The sequence below is a fragment of the Xiphophorus maculatus genome, chromosome 16 (assembly GCF_002775205.1).
Source record: "Xiphophorus maculatus strain JP 163 A chromosome 16, X_maculatus-5.0-male, whole genome shotgun sequence".
Classification (NCBI taxonomy): Eukaryota; Metazoa; Chordata; class Actinopteri; order Cyprinodontiformes; family Poeciliidae; genus Xiphophorus; species Xiphophorus maculatus.
In genome coordinates this window covers 9,225,645-9,245,702 of record NC_036458.1, presented here as the reverse complement: position 1 = coordinate 9,245,702, position 20,058 = coordinate 9,225,645, and the positions used below count along the sequence as shown (strand labels likewise).

The 20,058-nt window shown below is 41.2% G+C and overlaps 1 protein-coding gene across 1 annotated transcript in view; it reads left to right on the top strand.

Annotated features, from left to right (window-relative positions):
* The first annotated feature begins 7,967 nt into the window (after nt 1-7,967).
* The window catches only part of LOC102229364 (cAMP-specific 3',5'-cyclic phosphodiesterase 4A-like), a 47,213-nt gene continuing 35,122 nt past the window's right edge, over nt 7,968-20,058 (top strand). Inside the window, exon 1 of the mRNA XM_005809049.2 lies at nt 7,968-9,197. Coding sequence (XP_005809106.2) covers nt 8,902-9,197 — 296 coding nt within the window. The 5' untranslated portion in view covers nt 7,968-8,901. The remainder of the gene's footprint in view (nt 9,198-20,058) is intronic.

Genomic DNA, 20,058 nt, shown 5'->3' with positions numbered 1-20,058 from the left:
TTTCTTTATGTTTTAGATGTACAAAAAACCCAGCCAATATGTACAGATTTAACCCCCCATTTCAATCAAGGAACTGTTTTTAAAGAAAATGACAGAAGTTCCTGGAGAGGATAGTGAGGGGAGCTAAAAGGGTCATTGGAGTGGACGTGTTTTCTAGCTGGAGGGGCCGGGGCTCTGAACGGTTTCAGACTACTCACTTCCTCTAGAGCAGGGATGTCAAACTCCAGGCCTCAAGGGCCGCTGTCCTGCAGTTTTCAGATGTGCCACAGGTACAAAACACTGGAATGAAATGGCTTAATTACCTCCTCCTTGTGTAGATCAGTTCTCCAGAGCCTTGCTAATGACTTAATTATTCTATTCAGGTGTGGTGCAGCAGAGGCACATCTAAAAGTTGCAGGACAGTGGCCCTCCAGGCCTGGAGATTGACGCCTGTGCTCTAGAGCCTTTAGACAAACAGGACCGTCTGTGACGCAACTTTCTGTATCAAGCTGGTAAAATGCTGAACTGTTTTCAGATTCTGCACTTCATATCTTTATTTTCTTTCATATTTTCTCTGTGAAAGATCATTAAAAAAAACTCTTGTTACATTAGCCATCAAATGAAAAAACAACAGATCAATTAAATTAGGCTTTCTTTGACACATTGTAGATTTACTTTGCATAAATTAAATATCACGGTGTCAATGTATTGCATACAGATGAATTTAATTTCAAAAATACGTTTATTTCCCCTCCCTCCTTTTGATCAAACAGTTAGAAGTCATTAAAAGCATGAAAGACCATCTGAGAAAAACATGACCCTGTGGTCATTCTGACATTTGACTCCCGTGTCCAGTTTGCCGTTATGGCTCCACAATGCCATTAAGAGAAGGTTTATTTGCTCGGAAATCTATTTATCACGTCATTTGAGGTCTCAGTGGTGCCCAGTGTGTCCCTAAAGTGCCTCGCTTTCTTTGTTGCAACATTAACTCTTTGCCTCCGCTGCCTTCAGCTATGCAGACATTCCAGGGAGAGCTCATCAGTTTGGAGAAAAGCAAGAAAAACACTCACCTCTTCAGTTTGCCATCTTAATTGAGCTGAAAATCTTAAGGATTTTTTTTCTCCAGCTCTGCTCCAGAAGTCGCCTGTAATTAGTGCGAGTCCGTGCAACAAGACTGAAGTACTCTTGGAGTCGTTTCGTCACTTAATATAAATAAAACCCAAAGTCTTGCCTGTTCCGCTTTTGTCATCTTTAGCAAATGAGTAAACGCAAAGTTGGACACACACACACACATGGAGTCGCACACACATCAGCCATAAGACTATTGCTCACTGTCAGGAAAGAGGTGAGGATTAATATTTCATGGCTCTCCGCTGGCAGAGAGCGGATCTATTTCTCGACATTCCCTGCTGTCCGCTGATTAGACTTCAACGAAGCCCCGAGGCCAATGACCATCTTCCTGTCGGACACTCACAGCTCCTGGCCTTCTTGTAAATTGCTTTAAAAAAAAGAAAAAGAAAGGAGGCTTCCCTGCAGGTCAGATTAGTTGGGAGGTATATGCACCTCCCAACTAACATTAAAATCAAACTGGGGAGTATGCATAAAACCTGGTGTTTTTTCTTTCTTTTTCCAAAGACTGCACAGCCATCTGTTCCACAAGTCAGACTGCTTGGCATTTCAATTATTCCTCACAAAATGAATGTATAACATAGAGAGCCATTTGATGAGGGTGGTCATAATAAATCAGATACTCGCTAAATGAAGTGCACAGCTGATTCAGGCACTGAAGCTTTTCTTCCCCCCCCCCACATACAGACACACACCGCAGCGAAGAGATCCAATCTGCACTGCGGTCATTTCGTCGACCATCCTTTCCACTTTCATTATTAGCATTTTATTCGTTCAGGGAACATTAAAAATAACGCTAATGGTCTGGCAGTGTTTTTGTTTCTGTGACTTCTTTTCATTTCGATTGCACTTTATGTTGAAGTGTAAACAGTTAAGCTGGTGGGGATGTTTCTGAAAGGTCTGAAATTGACCTAAATGGAGCTGAAAGCACATCACAGTCTGTACGCTTTCTTTCTTTTTTTTTTTTTATTGGGTTGAGTTTGTTGTGAGGTTTTCATTACATGACCTTCAATTGTAAAAGAAAGACTATTATTCAAGATAAAGTGCAAGCACAGTTGCTATGCAAGAACTTAAAATCCAATACTTCAGGAGTTTGGAGTCCTTTTTTTTGTCTCTGATGAAGGAATTAATTTAGTTGTTTAATGGTGTGGAAACAATTCTTCAGAATGGAATTGTTTGCAGGGCAATCAGACTCAGCTTAAAAAAAGAGTAATTTTTTACTTTTAAATTGCCAAGCAAAAAAATAAACTTTTGTTAAGCTTATTTCAGCAAATTGAAACATAAATAATTTCACACACAGCTAACATCAGATACAAATACACTGTATCAACATCGTCTTAGGCTTGAGGAAAAATGCAAAGTTCTGAAATTTAAGGTGAAACATACACTCTGTACTATTCTTGCATTAATTAAGGGAATACAAAAATCTGAAAATTTTAGTCTGATTTAATCTCAGGGAGTGAAAAGAAAAAAAATATATATATATATATATATATGTATATATATACTGTTTTTTTCATTCAGTGTATAAAAATATCTGTCTGCCATTCTTCCTGCATCATATTCCAGCTTTCTAAATATAAACTTTATGCGCTATAACTGGCAGTCTCCTCTCAAGAAAACATTCTTGAGTGTTTGTCAAGATGCCCTCAATCAAAACAAACATTAATTTGCTGATTTATTCGCTGGCTAAGCAGAGATATAAAGTGCATCGAATCTTAAATGAAGATGGCACGTATGGACCAGACTGAAGACGTTACGCATGCTAGACTTGAAATCTAGGGTACATTTTTTTTAATTTTTTTTTTATTTGTGGCTCAGAGGCTTTTAAATTATGTGGAGTTTGAGGGTTGACATGTGAAGCCCGAAGAGAGCTTGGCTGAATGATATGCTCCATTCTCTAAAATCCCTATTGTGAACCATCCCACGGTCTCAGTTTCTGGCAGTCTTTAACACGCACATTTCCCTCAAAGCCATAAATTCAGAGCAAGGCTGAACATATTTGACCTGTGCATTGTACATACATAAACATCAAGAGTGTTGGAGAGCTAAGATGAATTAGCATCATTCGCAGATTTCTCCGAACAGCTTGACATTTTTAGCCAGTTACAAAAATGCAACAAGAAGGAGCAGAGTGTCTTGAGCTGAGACAAATATCTAATATTAGGCCTCCTCTGGCCCTTTAAAGACTCTGACAAAATGATTAATGCTCTTCTGCATCACTGTGTTCTCCCTCAAGCTTCTATAGCTCAGATCCTGCAACCACACTTTTACAGACTAATTAAGAGTTTAACTATCTTAACAAATATATAATATACGTATGTTTCCGGCTTCAGAAACATCAGAAGTGTTGTCAATGTGTGGAACGTGACTAAAGCAAGGCGAGCTTTGCAAGAACTCCATTCACTCCTAAACCATCCCTGAATGATAAAATCTAAGAGTGGAGTAAATGCGATCCACTTTTCAAACTGATTTCATTGTCTACAAAAACGTTCCACTACTTCATCAGAAGCAGCTCGATTCTTTTAGCTACATTTCAGCAACATTTCTGTGCTCATTTTTCATCCCGTACGTTCTGGTCATGGATGTTTTCCTGCTGTGTATTGGTTTCAAGTTTAATACCTTAGCTCAAAGCAATATTTCCTCACGTGAAGCAAGTAAAGCAGAGTGGAAGTGTGTGTGGTTTTTTTTCTAACTGACATTCAAGTGAAATACAAGTGGAGTAACGTCTTAATTTGAGCCAAGCCAGACAGGAGAAAAGGCAGAAGGCACATGAACAAGAGGGAAGCAGCTCCTTACAGAGTCAGCCTGCTTCGAAAGGTGGTAATTACAGTATAGACAGAATCCAGACTAGAAGTCTATAACACAGTGAGGCTGCATTTCTTATGGTAATGCGTTTGCTTCTCTCCATAACACAAAACATACGAGTTTGATTGAATTTTGTTTTATGTTCTGTGCCAATTAAAGCCGCAAGCCATCTCAGGGTGCTATTGGACAAGTTCAGCTAAAACATATGAAAAAAAACAAACCCAGCCCAAATCAATCCCATTATGAGCCAACGCAATTCAATACATCAGATTTGGTAAATTAGGAAATATGAAAGGCCATTTTATGCATTTTGCAGATAAGGAAGTCAATAGAGTGCATAAAATTTTTACTTTGATTGATTTCGCCTCACGCTGTGTCTTAGGCAACAGTATCAGAAGGAAAAAACTCCTGTTTTATCAGAAAGAGACCTGCAGCAACCAATAGGATATCCAGTAATCTGCCTCCAGTAGCTGGGAAATGACTGGAAGGACAGAAACACACAAAAGTAAGGCTAGGTTACAAATATGGTGTGAAACAAAAATACTGATAAACAAGTAAACATACAACACTACAAACTGTCGTAAATTGTCATGAAGTGCTTCAAAAGAAAAACAAATAAAACACAATAAAATGTGTTCATTGACATTTTTTAGCTAAAGAAATTGTTTTTAGAAAAGTTAGAAATGGTCATACAAAGGTATCAGTCAGGAGCTGGCTACAAAAAAAGCTAAACATTATGTGTCTGTCATGGCCCAGTTAAGACATTTATCCAAAATTTGAGAAGAAATATAACAAAACTGACATTTCTAAAATTGGACAATCATGGGATGCACGAACGACTGTAAGAACAGCAACAGCTAATTGTGGATAAACTAAACTAAAGCCACACATCACCAAAAGAACACACTACCCATAGTGCATATGCTCAAGTTACTCCCCTTCAAGACATTTTGTTAATGGAGTGACATGAAGAGTTTTAAATCATAAACAAACTTCTGTCAGAAAACTGAAGATGAAAAGGAATTTCTTCCTGTATCACCTTGAGTTCAAGACATACCTCAATTCAATCTGGAGAGACTCAGATGGAAAAAACAGCGATTAAAAAGGTTTATTGACATGCATGAATTTAAAGTTCTTTGGCGCTCGGGCCCCGGCTGAGGACATCGAGCTGTGAATTGCAATAAGCTCGGATAAGCATTCCCGATGTAGGCTAGGAATGTCATCCCCCGGGACCCGACACTGGTGGTGGAGGTCGGTGAAGGATGCGAGCCTGAAGAGTGGAGGTGGAGAAGGGGTGGAGGAGGGTTGAGCGTGGCATAAGTAATAAAAAATGTCTGCTGCAGAAGAAAATTAAAGATGTGAATTTGAATGATAATTGTGGCAGAAGTAAATCTGAAAATCTGAGTTCAGCTAAAGAAAGCTGTGGGAATCCCAAACCTGATAGCACTTTTTGAAGCACTTTTGCAAGTCAGAATAGCAAACAGAGAGCAAAGGTCAGGGAGGTCCACAGATAGAAATATTAAAGGGGCATCATAGATTAGCTCCAGGCAGCTCCAACCAAATGCTTTTTAAAGAAAGATTAGGGTCCTGTTTTACAAGTTGAATGGAATAGATATTTGCCTCTTTATCAGATTTTTTATCTTTTCATATTTTATTCAAAATCTTGCAGCCAGGCTTGATAGTATTCCAGCAATATTCTGGTGTTTCTGGGACAAAGTAACAACAACAAAAACTTGTTGTTTAAACATTTATGCTTAATAGAAATCTTGGACGCTTGAGGCAGCACCTTTTGGTAGAAATGAGGGAATGCTTTCGGTAGGCCCTGAGGAGAAGGTGGACTTGCAGGTTATTCATCCTGACGCTGCCTCCCAACAGCAGCATTTTTCTAGTTACAGTACAGAATGGTGCAGATTGAGCACCGAAGCTGTGAGCAGAACACAACTCTCCATTCAGGACCCGTACTGTCAGATGTGTTCTCTCTTATTGGAAATCAACATTCTCAAACGAATACGTGGAGTTATTATTTTTAAGCATTAAAGCTAATTTTGCTACCAAATCGTCCCTTTTGAGCTGTCAGGAATCGGGATTAGCAGATTGGAACGAGGAGCAGAAACATCCAGAGGTTTCTGGTTGTTAGTTTCAGTGTGTGACTTTTGTCTATGTCTTATCTTGTTTTAGGGTCAGCAATGGCAATAAGTAGAGCATTTCGGATGGCCTGTTTCCCTGCAGCCCCATCCAAGCCTTCTATTTGAATCTGAAGATTATTTTAGGTCAAGTCCAGAGCTGTGCAATGAGTCCAACAAATCACCGACAGGAAATATTTTAAGGAGGCAAGGATGTGTCTTCGCTTTTATGCAACCTAAAAGATTAAACTTCTATCTCACTTGCTGTCATAAGTAAATCTCCTACTTTTTTTTATGGAAAATCCCAATGTTTGAGGAAAGTTTGACAGCTATACTGAAATTATGTCTGTGGAGGTAAAATGAATTCTTATGCTGTTTTCCTTAAACTCCAATCTGTATCTGACCTAAAAGTGACAAGATAGCTCAGTAATTTCAGTTACTTCATTACAGTAAATGTACTGAAGCAAGAAAAGAGGATAATCCGTGTAATCCGGCTTTCGGGAATAAGAACATTATTCGCAAAAGTGGCACTTTTATCACTGAAGCATTAGCTTATCAGAAGATAGGTTTGAATTTCTGTAATTTAATATACACAATTGGAGAACAATGATGAGAAATTGTTACTCATAAATGTCCTTAAAATTAATTTGGCCTAAATGGAAATGACCCTTTTTTAGACAAGAGAATCTGCCCAACAAGCCAGGTACTTTAAAGAGCACTGGGGTCAGCTACTTGTTGCCAATCTAAGCAGTTGAATATGGAAATAGATGGCAGAATTGACATATGGTGCATATCAAAAATATCCATAAAGCTACACATTTTACCACAATGTAACAATGTATTTCTGTGTCAATTTTGTAATTGAGTGACAGACCAACATGGAGAGATATATGTTTTCAAACGACTTACTGCAAAAAAACATAAAAAATACGACTTACGTTTATATTACTTACTATACCCATAGTTAAAACCCAGTGCCACAAGTTGCCTCAAGAAGTTACCGAGAGTCCAACAGTATGCAATTTATATTAAGTGGTCAAAGTTCTGGGAAAGTTTAAAGCAGGCTTAACTCATCCAGCCATCCAATAAACCAACAAGTTACGTAAGAAAAGCCCCGTGGTACCTTTGGAGGAGCAACAGATGTAAGCAGCTCATGAGGGAGAATCGACTGACTGTAAATTTAGCAGTGCATAAACTTCCCCTTTATGGAAGAGGCATTGTTGGGGGAAAAAAGGCCAAATGAAGTCCAGTTTGTTGTTTGCCACAAGCATGTGAAGGTATTTGCTCTGGTCAGATCCCAAAATTAAACTCCATCACCTCCATGCATCTGTTGAGCACCACATTCTCACAGTAAAACATGGTGATGGCAGCATCATACTGTGGGTTGCAGGGAATTTGATAGTCACGCTAATATAAAATAATATAAAAACGACTCATACAGACAGAACCACAATGGAGGGTTTATCATGTTTGTGTCCAGTATCAGTCATTAAGATGACAACAAATATGATGGGTGTTTAAGAGTTCCCAATTGTTAAGGAATTACTTGAAAACTGCAGATATGCACTGCTTCGTGTTGGCCCATTCAACCACAAACGTCAATGTATTTCTTTGGTATTTTATATGATTATATTTTATATAATAAAATATCAAAGAAATACATTGACGTTTGTGGTTGTAAAGTAGCAAAATAAGGGGGAAAAAATGTTTCAAGACTATGAGTGCTTTTGCAAGGCGTTGATAACATCATACAAATGGCTGTAGTCATTAAATTTAGGCACAATGGGCAAAACCCCTCACACTGTTTGCCCAATTAGTTTATTTTGCGTTAGGAAAATGCGCAGTGAACGGACATGGGGCATAACGGATGCGCGCAAAGAGGAACAACCACCCATCCACCACAGAGAGAGCGAGGGAGAGAGAGGGAGAGGGCGCGCTGTGATGAAGCCAATGTTTGTCGTCGAACTCTAGCAAATATGAGGATGGGGAGATAATGGTCCACACTGAGAAGGATGTCTGAAGCTCAGCAACTATCAGTTTGCGTCTTTTTTTTGTGTCGCAATTGGACTTAACACCTGAATGTTGAAAAATCTGGACCGCAAAGAACAAAAGATCGCATCTGGGTTTTGGACAATTCTTCGCACCGTCCTGATTTTTTTATTTTTTGAAGAGTGGGCATTAGAGTCCAGTTTTAGATTCTCGGATTGGTCATCTCTGTGGAGGGAATACTGGAGACCTCTGCGCTCCAGTTTGCGCACAGGGATGCCGTAGCTCCATACGAATCGTGATAGATGAAGTACTTTTTGAAATTGGCTTGGAGATTTTAGCTCGGCGGAGAGACACACGCACAGCAATAATAGCGCAACACGCAGGGAGAGGAGCCAGCGCCAGCGTTCTTTGTGTCTTTGCAATAAGAGGCTGATAAAAAGCAATATATTCTCCAAAATAAACACTGTCATCCGGCTGTGCGCCATGGGCGATGAGGCGTCAAACTTCAGGAGACACAGCAGGACCGGTGTCTCATCACCAAAACCCCAGACTAGTGAGGATCACGGTCGAAAGGAGATTCTGGGATAAACTGAAACTGTCCACCGCCGAAAACAATGAGATTAATGGCTTTCTGGATGGCCTGACAGGTTATCACTGTGACAGTTTTTGATGTTATTCAGAAAACAAGGTTCAGATCTGGGCTGTGCTGGACTTGGTCACTTTGATTTGTTCGCTCAGAGATCAAGTGGCAGAGAGGGACATGAAATGATTCGCTTTTTGCTTCAAACGCGCGATTACAGCCATATAATTTAGTCAATAAGTAAAAAAAAAAAAAAAATTAATATTAGTGTATTATATTTTATTTTTTTGCACAATGATGGAACCACCACCATGTTCGAAGAAGAGCCTTTCGCTGTCGCTCCCGGTTCCTCGGGAGGGACAGGCGACTCTGAAACCTCCACAGCATCTATGGAGACAGCCCCGGACCCCGATTAAAATCAAACACCGGGGATACTCCGACACCGACCGGCACCACCACCGGCACATGGAGCGCTCAGACGCCGTGGATACGAGTGACCGACCGGGACTGAAGAAGTCTCGGATGTCCTGGCCGTCCTCCTTCCACGGGACCACAAACACATCCATCGGAAACTGTGTCGGGAATAAACGGTAGGCGAGGAGGGAGCAGTGCGCATCCCAACCATCTCAATAATAGCCCATGGCAGCCCACAAGGCGTATGCGTAAACGGGGGAAGGAGGGGTGATGGTGGGGTGGGGAGTAGGGCATTTTAATGAGTGCGTAATAACGCGGTGCATGTGAAGGGTTAACCCATATGCCGGGGCTTTCTACCTGGAGGCGTGGGCTTTCGGTGCGTTATGAGTCCTTGGGCATATTGTGTCAAATATGCGCCTGAAAAGGGGGGGAAAAAAAAGCAGGCCGCCCACTCGTTTCGCGGAATCAGCATCTGTAAATACCAGTAACAGTTTTGCAGTCCACATACTACATGTACCCCTGGGAAGAGTAACACGATGTGCGTCTGCGCTCCAGGCCTTTACGGTGGCAGGAGGTGGGGGTGGGGGGCTGGGCTGTTGATGCCCAAGCACAGCAGCGCATGGCAGAACCTGAATATGGGAAATGCTCTGACCTCTGACCTGCCGAGAGGGTTAAAATAAGTAAATAAATAAATAAATAAATAAATAAATAAATAAGTAGGGGAGTGATTGTAATGAGATGAGTGGCAATTATGCAGCGCTACCTGGACATGTGTCACCACCATACTGTCAACACAGATGGTTTCAGACAACATCTAATCTGGGCCACATGGCTGCTCTTTGATCAGACATGACAGTGAGATATTCATTGCATCAACCAGAGGGCTCAGGCTGACACTGCGGACAGATACGAAGCCCAAACAGACAGAAGAATTGTACTACATATGCCTACCTGCATACATCCTGGCCAAGCCACTTTTGAATTGAATTATATGGAGCATGTTAAGCAATAAAATTAGATTCAAGTCTTTTCATTAAGTGAATCTTGAAGCAATACAACCACTTTGTCCTTACTCAACAATTTGCTGTTTGCCTTGAAGATAGCAGGGTTGTTTTTTTTTCTTTTTTCTTTTCTTAGCTGCTTCTTTTTAGTGCAGTAAAATGCACAGTCTGTTCAATATGAGGTAAGTTTGCAGTTAAATGACTGCATTTTTATGAGATTATCTGAGGACGGCCAAGGCCTGTGCTGAATTATCAATTTTAAGTCAGTCTTCTGTGGTTCTTTCAAATACATAGAAGTTGACATGAATGATGACGAAAAGGTGGATCAGGCAGTTATGCGTATTTTTCTTTTACTACTGTCATTAATTTAATGACACAGACGGACAGCCCAGCGGGCCCCAGGGAGTACAGGGAACAAGTCCAGCTGACTAGAGGAAAGCCGGATATGTGTTTCAGACCCCAGGACACGCGCTGAGGCGGTCCAATTTTTAGTGCATTGGGACTTACTCAGCCTGCCCCTCTCCCCATGTGGGCGGTGAGAGAGAAAGAGAGCAAGAGAGAGTTGGAAATAATTTGGTTCCAGCTCTTTGTGCTCACCATGCTGGCTCCAACTGTTCATGTTCACGTCAGTGCATCGTAGCGCATGAGGTCTAGTGTGCGATTTATGGTGTGTTTTGCGATACACACTGGTCAGGAAGGCACAGAGCGGCCACGGTTGCCAGATAAATGTTGCGTGTCCAGAGTAGTGGTGAAATGAGGCTTGCTGAGTGAGTGTGTGTGTGTGTGTGTGTGTGTGTGTGCGTGTGTGCGTGTGTGTGTGTGTGTGTGTGTGTGCGTGGAGGCATATGTGTGGGATGTGCACAGGTTGATGCCTGACCTGTAGTCCATATGGTTGCCATTAAACCTGACATTATCTCTTCTCATAACAATGGGAGATCAGAGGGATTTCTGTTGTGTTATTACTGTCATTCTTCTATATTACAGGGACAATGAATTCCTCCTCTATGATTACTTCAGGATGAGGAATGCTTTGAGGAGATGCCTCATCCTGGCTTTGTTTTCATCATCCTTCATGAAATCCATGTTGATGCAGCAGCTCTGTGTTTTGAGCCGTTGGCTCTGCTAGGTTAAATCTGGCCTATGGAATACAGATCAGCCTGTATAAACTGAAAAACCCCTGCATATGCTTATTTACATGAGCAGAAAGGATAGAAATGTGAACTTAGCAGCAGACCAACAAGGATGACCTGTACGAAATCTCAAAGTCAGCTTCTGCGATTGAAGCTTCAGAAAACATCAGTCAGTAAAAATCAGTCTGTCATAGCATATCTTTAAATAATTCAGAACAGGTTTACATACAGCCATTATGGGCATTAATGCCACATTAATTTTGAACGTGTAAGGAGGCATTGAATATATCTTTCTAGACTTGAATGATTGTGTAAATTTTCTGTGATTTTCACACACACACACACACCCACGCCCGCCCACACACACACACACACACACCCACAGAATAAATAAATAGCAGTAACAGATTGCACAAGTTTGAATTCTTTAATCCGCACATCAAAATTATTCATGCTCAGACAAATATGCGTACCAATATGTGGTTAAATTTTATCAGATTTTACCTCAACCACATGTTGTTTACCCATCAGTAACATCCTGCTATGTTACTGACATTGTATCATGTTAATTTAAATCGATTGGTTTCAACTGATGGGTTGAAACCAACCCATCACCCTGTCGGGTTGAAGTTGACTAGTTCAAGGCCCAAACCTGTCAAATTGGAACCTACTGGAACACCTGTGTTACTCTCTATGGTGAATCAACTTTACAATCCAAGTGGAATGAGTGGGTACCAGCCACAAAAGAAGTGCATGCTCCAAAATCAACATCGTTAAACTCTTCTGAAACCTCTATGGCCAGAGGGCACAGTGTCTGAAGAATGCTAGAATGAGTCAAGATGAACCTTATAAGCTGTAAAAGCTGTCAAACATGGTGATGGTAGCATCACACAGAGGGTTTGTTTAAAATTCTTCTGTGCTGGCAGCACGGTAGGATTTAATGTCAAATCAACTTCTATCTGACTGAAACCTGGATGTGGTTCGGCATTCCAGAAATGATACCAAACAGACATCAAAACTGATTTTAGAGTAGATAAATCTTTCCAACCCCACTAGAAATTTGTGGACTAGCCTGAAATACCAGGTTTGTTGGAGGAAAGCAGTTCTGCTGAGAGCTCCAATAGTCATCAGGACCACCTACTGTACCAGGACCTTGTCCATAGCTACATGATATTATTAGGGGTACGTCTTTATGTTCAAGTCAGTATGTATAGTTTTTACCAGATTAGAGAACAAAAAACATAATAACTACAGATGTGTTCCCCATTTTTTTGTTTTGGTCATTTGCGTTTATGCTGTATAATCATCTTGAAAAAGTGGCTAAAACCTAGTTACGCTTTGTAAACGTCTGACCCATGATTTAGGATTTCAGTGCTTTTATCTGGCCCCAAACATGTTTTCTTTTTATGTGTAACGTTTAATCAGCCGAGGAACACTGAGTATTTTCATGGAGCAGAGAGGGGAGGGGGAATGATTGGTCTTTGGTTTTGTCGAGAACTGCCTGACCCGGAGCGCGACCTCGGTGTCTCAGAGAAGCACACTGTTCAATCAAAGGAGGGATGGTCAAGACCTCGCCTTGCAGCTCCAAAGATCAATGATCCTGAGAGCTGCTGGAGGGAAAGCCTCACACAAGGTTCAGCGAGAAACAGATTGAGATGTGCAGCTGTGACAGAATCCCCTCGAAAACAAACTGATCTTAACTCTCATGAGTCTGGGGATGAGAGAATCTGCCTGCCGTTTTGCATACCTCTTTGAAGAATCCGTCTTTCCAGTTGTTTTCACTCGTCTATTTCTGTGCCTATGTAATAGCCTACAAAATGGCAGTCTTAGTGGCAATCAACTTCCCCCGAGAGAATCAGTTTGCCTCCTCCTTACATCCCCGATGCCTTTTGTTCAACCGTCTCATCAGCTCTTTCATAAGGGGAAGCAGATATGAGCGCATCAGTCATCAGGTCCCATCCCCTCTATGAGCTTTGGGAAGCTTTAACACCCAAATAACGTGCTGACAAAGACAGAGCAGCAGGTCATCATACAAATCTGCTGCCGTGGGTTTTTGTCTTAACCCTGCTACTGAAAAAAAGCAACAACAAAGTGTGTCAATATGAAGAAGAACCCACTGGATTCACATCAGGAGCGGCGGAGCTATAAAGTGAAATAGATGTGCCGAAAAGAAGGGAAGTCTTCATAGAGTTGAATTGCAGCAGCACTGGATTTCTGTTCAGTTGTCTGTAGCAATTTCAGACCAAAGCTTTTCCCCACCAATCACCTCAGGCTATCTTAACAAGATTTTGTATCCCATAAGCTACAAATCCAGCTCAGATTTATAACCCAGAGCTGCTTTTTTTGTTTGTTTCTTTCTGTTTCTTGCTCAGCTGACCGGCTGGCCGCCACAATAATTTCGATCATAATGAGGTACAGCTTCAGCTAATTACCTAACAGCTGTATCTCGAAGTTAATCATACGTTTACATTCCTAGAAATAATAAGAAGTCCCCACTCTGAGGGTGTTCCTCCTAGTAATGTGTTTTAATAGCACTAAGTAATGGACCTCTTATCTCATTTGTGTGCAGAAACCATCTGTTTAAGCTACAGATTGTGCTCCTCTGTGAATACATCATGCTTTCTCTTTACTCTCGGAGCTAATTAGTATCTGGAGGCGGTGCGTGTGCTGGAACGCCATTCGCTACTGGCCGGGCTCAGGCAGATCCCAGGAAAACCTTCCCATGAAATCCCTTTTGTGTTAACACAGGGATGACACCACACAGGTGTGTGTGTGTGTGTGTGTGTGTGTGTGTGTGTGTGTGTGTGTGTGTGTGTGTGTGTGTGTGTGTGTGCTCCAAGGCAGAGCATGCAGCCTTCACCCGAGGTCTCTTTCTTGTGTGTGAAAACCTTCTTATGCGTACAGCCTCTCGCTGACACTCGGGCCGCTGGTTTTGCACATTCAGCCGGTTGTGTGAACCCAGCGGAAATATCGACATCCGTGCATTTTAATTACCTTCACACCAAATTGCATTAAAGTAGTGATTGGCCAATATTTATTTATTTATTTTTTGTTTTTCACAAGTGGTGACTGGGCAGCGATCCCAGTGGGAGCAGACAAAAGAGAGCTGCAGCATGAGGCACAACCAGTCAACCTGCATGCTGCTACCATTATCTCCCCCATTCGATGGAGCTTGTCTGCTTTCATTTTATTTCAAACAAGTCCTTAGTCCCTTCTCATTCTGGATTCATGTCCATTAATTCCCCTTCATTGAACTTTCTGTCTTTATTATGCTCCACTTTCCTCTGTTTCATTCAAGATAGCGTAGTGATTTTGATAAGCCTGAAGCTAACACCCCCCTGCCCCCCTCTTCTTTGATATTGTTCAAATCTGGTTTTTGTCCATTCAGACAATAGCTTTAGATTCTTACCTCACTCTAAATGAGAGATGTTGATTCCATCTTTGTTTTTTTTCCCTCACAGCTTCTTTTGCTCCCCTCATCTTCGCCCCTACTTCTCTTTGGTTCCCCACTGCCTCTGAGATTGTTTCTGATAGTCTTCTTATTGCTTACAGCGGCATTTAGCGCACTATCATACATCTATCATTTCACCCCACACTCTCTCTATTATCCTTTGACATCCTTTGTGGCTTGCAACGACCCTACCACACACATATTTCATCTTTCTGTCTTCATGAGGACTTTGCATTGAGTTCCACTCCTTTGTCATTGTTTTCTACATCCTAACCCTGACCATTACCCTAAAGCTAACCATAACCTGTACATGGCTAACCATAAAACAAACCTAAACTTAATCCACATCTTAGTCCTAAACATAAACCGTAACCCAAAAACCAGCACTATTTTTTATGGCATAAATGTGGATCATCACAACATATTATTTTTTCATTTTAAAAATTGGGCTTACAACATTAGAATTGCTAAAACACACATACCATTCCTGAAGTAAAATCTGATAGAAAATCTTTACATTAAAGTGAAGAAATTTTTTGATTAAATCAAACATATTTACATATCTCTTGCGCTAAGGATCATACTGGGAACAAACACTGTCTTTATGTGGCTGGAAATAAGCTGACATAAAAAAATGGAGTTCAAACAGACCTAGACATCAAAGGGAAGACTGTTTGATCGAGAAAAAAAAATAATTTTTTTTTTCCATTTGCTCTGAAGTGTAAAAACAAACCTCCTTTAAACCCAATTTCAAATCACTTTCTCATTGGATTTATTCTTCTTATGTCAGAAAATAAACCTTTTTAGCTACAGTAACAGTAATTTATTCTTTCGCCCCATTGGCAAAGAAGAGCTGAGAAGGAAAAGAAAAAAAAAGCTTTTGAGTGAAATCAAATTGCCCTCTTGAAACCAAGATAGAGGTCCTCAGTGCTGAAAAATGATTTAAATGTCAAAATGTGCAGTTTCAGAATATGGGAGTTTTTTTTTGGGCTCCGAGCAAATACATGGCTAAATTAAAAACTGCACAGTGACACAGCTGCTGTGTGTCTAGCGGACGAAATTTCTCAGGAACAGCGGCGTTCTGTTTTAGTGGTAGCAAGAAATGACTTTTTTTTTCTGATGCTGGGACACAGAGTGATACCACAAGGGGAGGGCAACCCCTTCTGAAATGCACTTTAGGCTGCTTGTCTGAGTGAAGATCTGTCTAAATGACTGAAACTGACAATCCCTCTGTCAGCTGCGTGTCACTGAAGCGTGCACACGGCAGAGCAGAGAGAACAAATGTAAGGCTGTGTGGCGGCGCGTCGTGTCCGAACCGTTGTGTCACTGGCGAGGGGAAGTGCAGAGCAGCTCATCGGAAAACTCACAACAAATCAGAGCTGGGTGACATGAAGGCGTGCACCTGGAGACCACGCTTCGTGCCGAGAGACTCACTTTAAGACGGCTGAAGCCAACGTCTCATCTCAGGTATCAGGCAGATCTCCCGCCTGTGGACACTTTTCTTGCCCAATATTCCTGGCACGGTCAGCCTCACTGGACAGCTTTAAAAGGGAGTCTTCCTGTTTGGAGTAACCGGACAGATGGTTTTACTGTGTTCATCATGGCCTTCTCCAACGTTTCTGACAAAACAAAAAAAAGCTTTGATCAGATTGTCCTTTTTGCATTGTTCACGCTCAATATGTTTTTTCTCAGTGCATCATTAACACCGCTGACAGATTGAGAGTGTGACCCAGGCAGGGTTAGAGGACAAAAAAAAAAAAAGTTTGTTTTACCCACTGCTGATGTTGTACAACTCGCTGAAAGTGTTTTTATTTGAGCTTACATGCTGATAATTCAAACAGTTTCAGCATGAGAGCTCCCTAAATGTGCCAATGAATATTTCATAGTGTGCTAATTTAGAAAATAGACAAAACAAATCAGGCGGTGAATGCTGATTGCTCTCTGAATCTCTTGAAGGAAAGAAGACTGTTTTGAAATTCACAGAAAGAAACAGAAGCTAAACGCTGTGCCATGCAGAACAGAGAAGTCAGGCTTGTATAGATGCTTTGTGTCTATATTTTTATATCATTCATGTGGTGTAAGCAATAAAAAATACATATGATGATATTTTAGCAGAGAATCTCTATTTTCTTTTCACTTAAAAGTGTTATATATTTTTCAAAACCTGCTCACAGAAGCCATTAAAATCAGGTTAAATTGTAAAAGTACAACCACTCTAACTTTTTTCCTTCATGAAGAATTGTGTTTAAATGCTAGGGCAAAGCAGAAGATGTTGAGTCTTTGATTAATTTTCCATGTAGATGGAGCTTCTTAGTTAGAATGATTACATTTTCAAAACATAAAAATAAACAAAACAAATCAAAAACGACAGAGTCCTCTTACGACACCTCTTCCAGTAGTGCCACGGAATTTCTCTACAATCATCCTCCAATCAACGTCCGTGCCCCTACTGGAAAAAAAAGTATCATCAGAGCATGATGCTGCCACCACCATGTTTCACAGTGAGGTGAGGTGTGTTCCAGGTGAAGTGCAGTGTTCACCCAGAACACTGGATGGATTGAAAAGTGCTCTCTGAAACGTTGTGTTCCTTTTTCTTCATGATGCTGTTTGTTCACATCATGAAGGACAAAAAGGACAATCTGATCAACTCTTTTCAATGCAAATCACATAAAATCCTAATCAATTACATTCCCATCTGTGATTGTATTGTGTCAAAGCTTGGTGGGCTATGCATATGTTTTGCAGTGTGCTGCATAATGTACATCTAACACACATAGTTAAAGTCTGTGGGAGCTGCATGTGTGTTTGGCTGGAAAATTGTGCATACCTCGGTTTCCTGTGTTTTTAAAAGAGCCGCTGTTCCATGTCCTGACCTCTGCTAAGTCAAGTGTGAGCTATGCAACCTGCCAAAACATTTCTTGTAGGTCATGTTCATGTTCACACATTAAGGGGAAATGTGCAGACTGTTGGAGGGCAGAAAGAGGAGAAAAACATGCCTCAAAGGTCCAGGGTGGTATTTTTGTGTCACGTTTCTCTCCAGTCTGACTTTTTTGACATTTTGAAGAGGCTTCGTCTCCTTTAGTTTGAGGTAAAACGCTGTCCTTTAATAATTTCCTTCATTATACAGTTTACCATGTCTGGATGGGATTTCTGAAAGATGCTTTAGCCGAATGGGAGATGTGTGTTACCTCCAACAAAGTCGGAGTAATTAGGACAAATGAGGCCTTGGGTTTCTCTTTGTGTGTTTATTTGTGATTCAAGGGCTTATTGTATGATTACTTGTGTGGATTGGGGGTTTTGTTGCATGAGGCTTCCTTAACGGAGATCAGAACGGACTCCTCTCTCTGTGCATTTTTTCTCTCCAGAGCTTCTTATTTTTTGTTTTTTTCTTGTTTTCTCAGAAGATCCCAAAAGCTTTATCATGCAATTCACAGCAGAGATGGTACCCAGCCAAAATTTGCAACGTCCCCAAACCCGAGCTCCTGTTTCCGGCAACAAACTCCAAACGCAAAGACAGGTCTCCAGCGGAATCCAAACTAGTTATTTCTTGCAGGAAGAGGACACCCCTGCTCAGATAAAATCAATATTATCAGCTTTAACTGGCAGACTTCCTCAAACAGGTGGGATGAGAGAAACCGAATCCATAGAGAGGCTGTTAGGATAAAGAGAGTGGAGATAAGGTAAGTGTGGGAAAAAATTAAGAGGCAGGAGCACACGTGTGTTTCAAGGACAGAAAATGAAGATGCCTCTTTTCACAGATGACTGACAATTGTGTGTTTTGTCAGATAAAATTTCATGCAATATCTGTCTGCAATTGGTCACACTCATTGCCACTCATGGCCACAGTTGCACAAACCAGCGGTGCTGTGTACATCAACGTCGGCCTTCCTCTCTCCCAGGGTGCTATAAATAGGAGGAGAGAAGCCCGGGGCTCTCAATGTAATGAGATTAAACCAAACCAGCCTCAGCTTGCACTGTTTTATTGAGCTTGATTTCAGTTTCTATTCCATATTCCAGTATGTATATTGAAGATATTGATTGTGGCTGCTGCCTCTGCAAGCTAAACTGAGTTCATGGAGGAGCCTTTTGCTCAGGCATGTATGTTGTGTTGGTTTGGGAGGATGTGTTAATATGGGAAGGCAGATAAAGGCACAACTGAGAGATGAGTGATAATGGGCAAGACTCGTCTTGCACCCTGTAGGGCATGGCACATAAAGAGGCTCTCATCATCATGGTAAAGTGTTTGTCACCATGCAGGAACTTCATGAAGCGTCTACCTTTGACTCGAAATTAAATCTCTTCGCTTCTTGTCTTTTTACAGCCGTTTTTCCTCTCTCCCTCTCTCTTTTTCTCTCTTTCCATCTGCCAGTGGAAAAACAAAAGCCAACCGCAGTACGAAGGGCTCGCGCGCTGCATTCATATAAAGGCAGACGGCGAGTCGCTTTGGCACAATTAATTGTGGATGCCTGTGCGTGAGCATGTGTTTGGGTGAATGCTTCCTTTTGTGAGACGAAAAAGTGTCTGGGGACACGCAGAGTGGGAGACGTGCATTCTGTTTAGACATACTGCCGACTCTCGCAGCCCATATTCCGAAAGTCTGACATTTTCAGACGGTCTGCTCGACTCCGACTGCTATTTCTATCACAAGCAGGGTTCATTACCAAGTCTCAGCATCTTCCTCCATCATATCGCCATCAGTTATGGGGAACATGGCTCCACATGTTCAGTCAATTCTCTGCTGATAAATATATTGCAAGTCACTAATCTCCCACTTCTGTTCCCATTAGCAGCAAACAGTGCACTATCATAACACCGTAGACAGGTGAAAAAGGGGGATGGAGAAAAACAGCAGCACAATCTATCTTCGAATTTAAAGCCACCATGAAGATGACAGGAAAATTTTCATCACTTACAGCTTTTTTATGGCTTTCGGTTTTTTATTCAGTCTGATTTCGGCTACCGGTCAATAAGAGAATGATTAGTGGACCTGAACTCTGTTTAGGTCTCTATGAGACAAAACATAAGCAAAAAAAAATAGCAAAAGTTTTGTTTGTCACATAAAGTGAAAACGGAAAAACAAAGCAACCAAATGAGGGTAATCAAAGTTCTTGTGCTTTATAAAGAGAGCGAATCCAAACGAGGCACAAGAGGGCAGGGAGCAGCATGGCATTAAAATGACAGACAGATTGACTCATCAGACAAGCTCCGCTTTAAGGCAATGGCCCCGAGGCAGTTTTACCATAAATGAATCTCTACTGACAAGCCTGCCTTTTTCCTACTAATGCAATCTCATTGCTATCCAGGATAATCATGCTCATTTCCTTATTGTTCTCTAACTAAAATGACTGTCCCAAGTAGTGCCTATTATCATTTTTTATTAGCATTATAAGAGCAGTCAAATGCAGTTCATTTTGTCTAATTGCTTAATCTTTTCCGGGTACACTTTATGAATAAA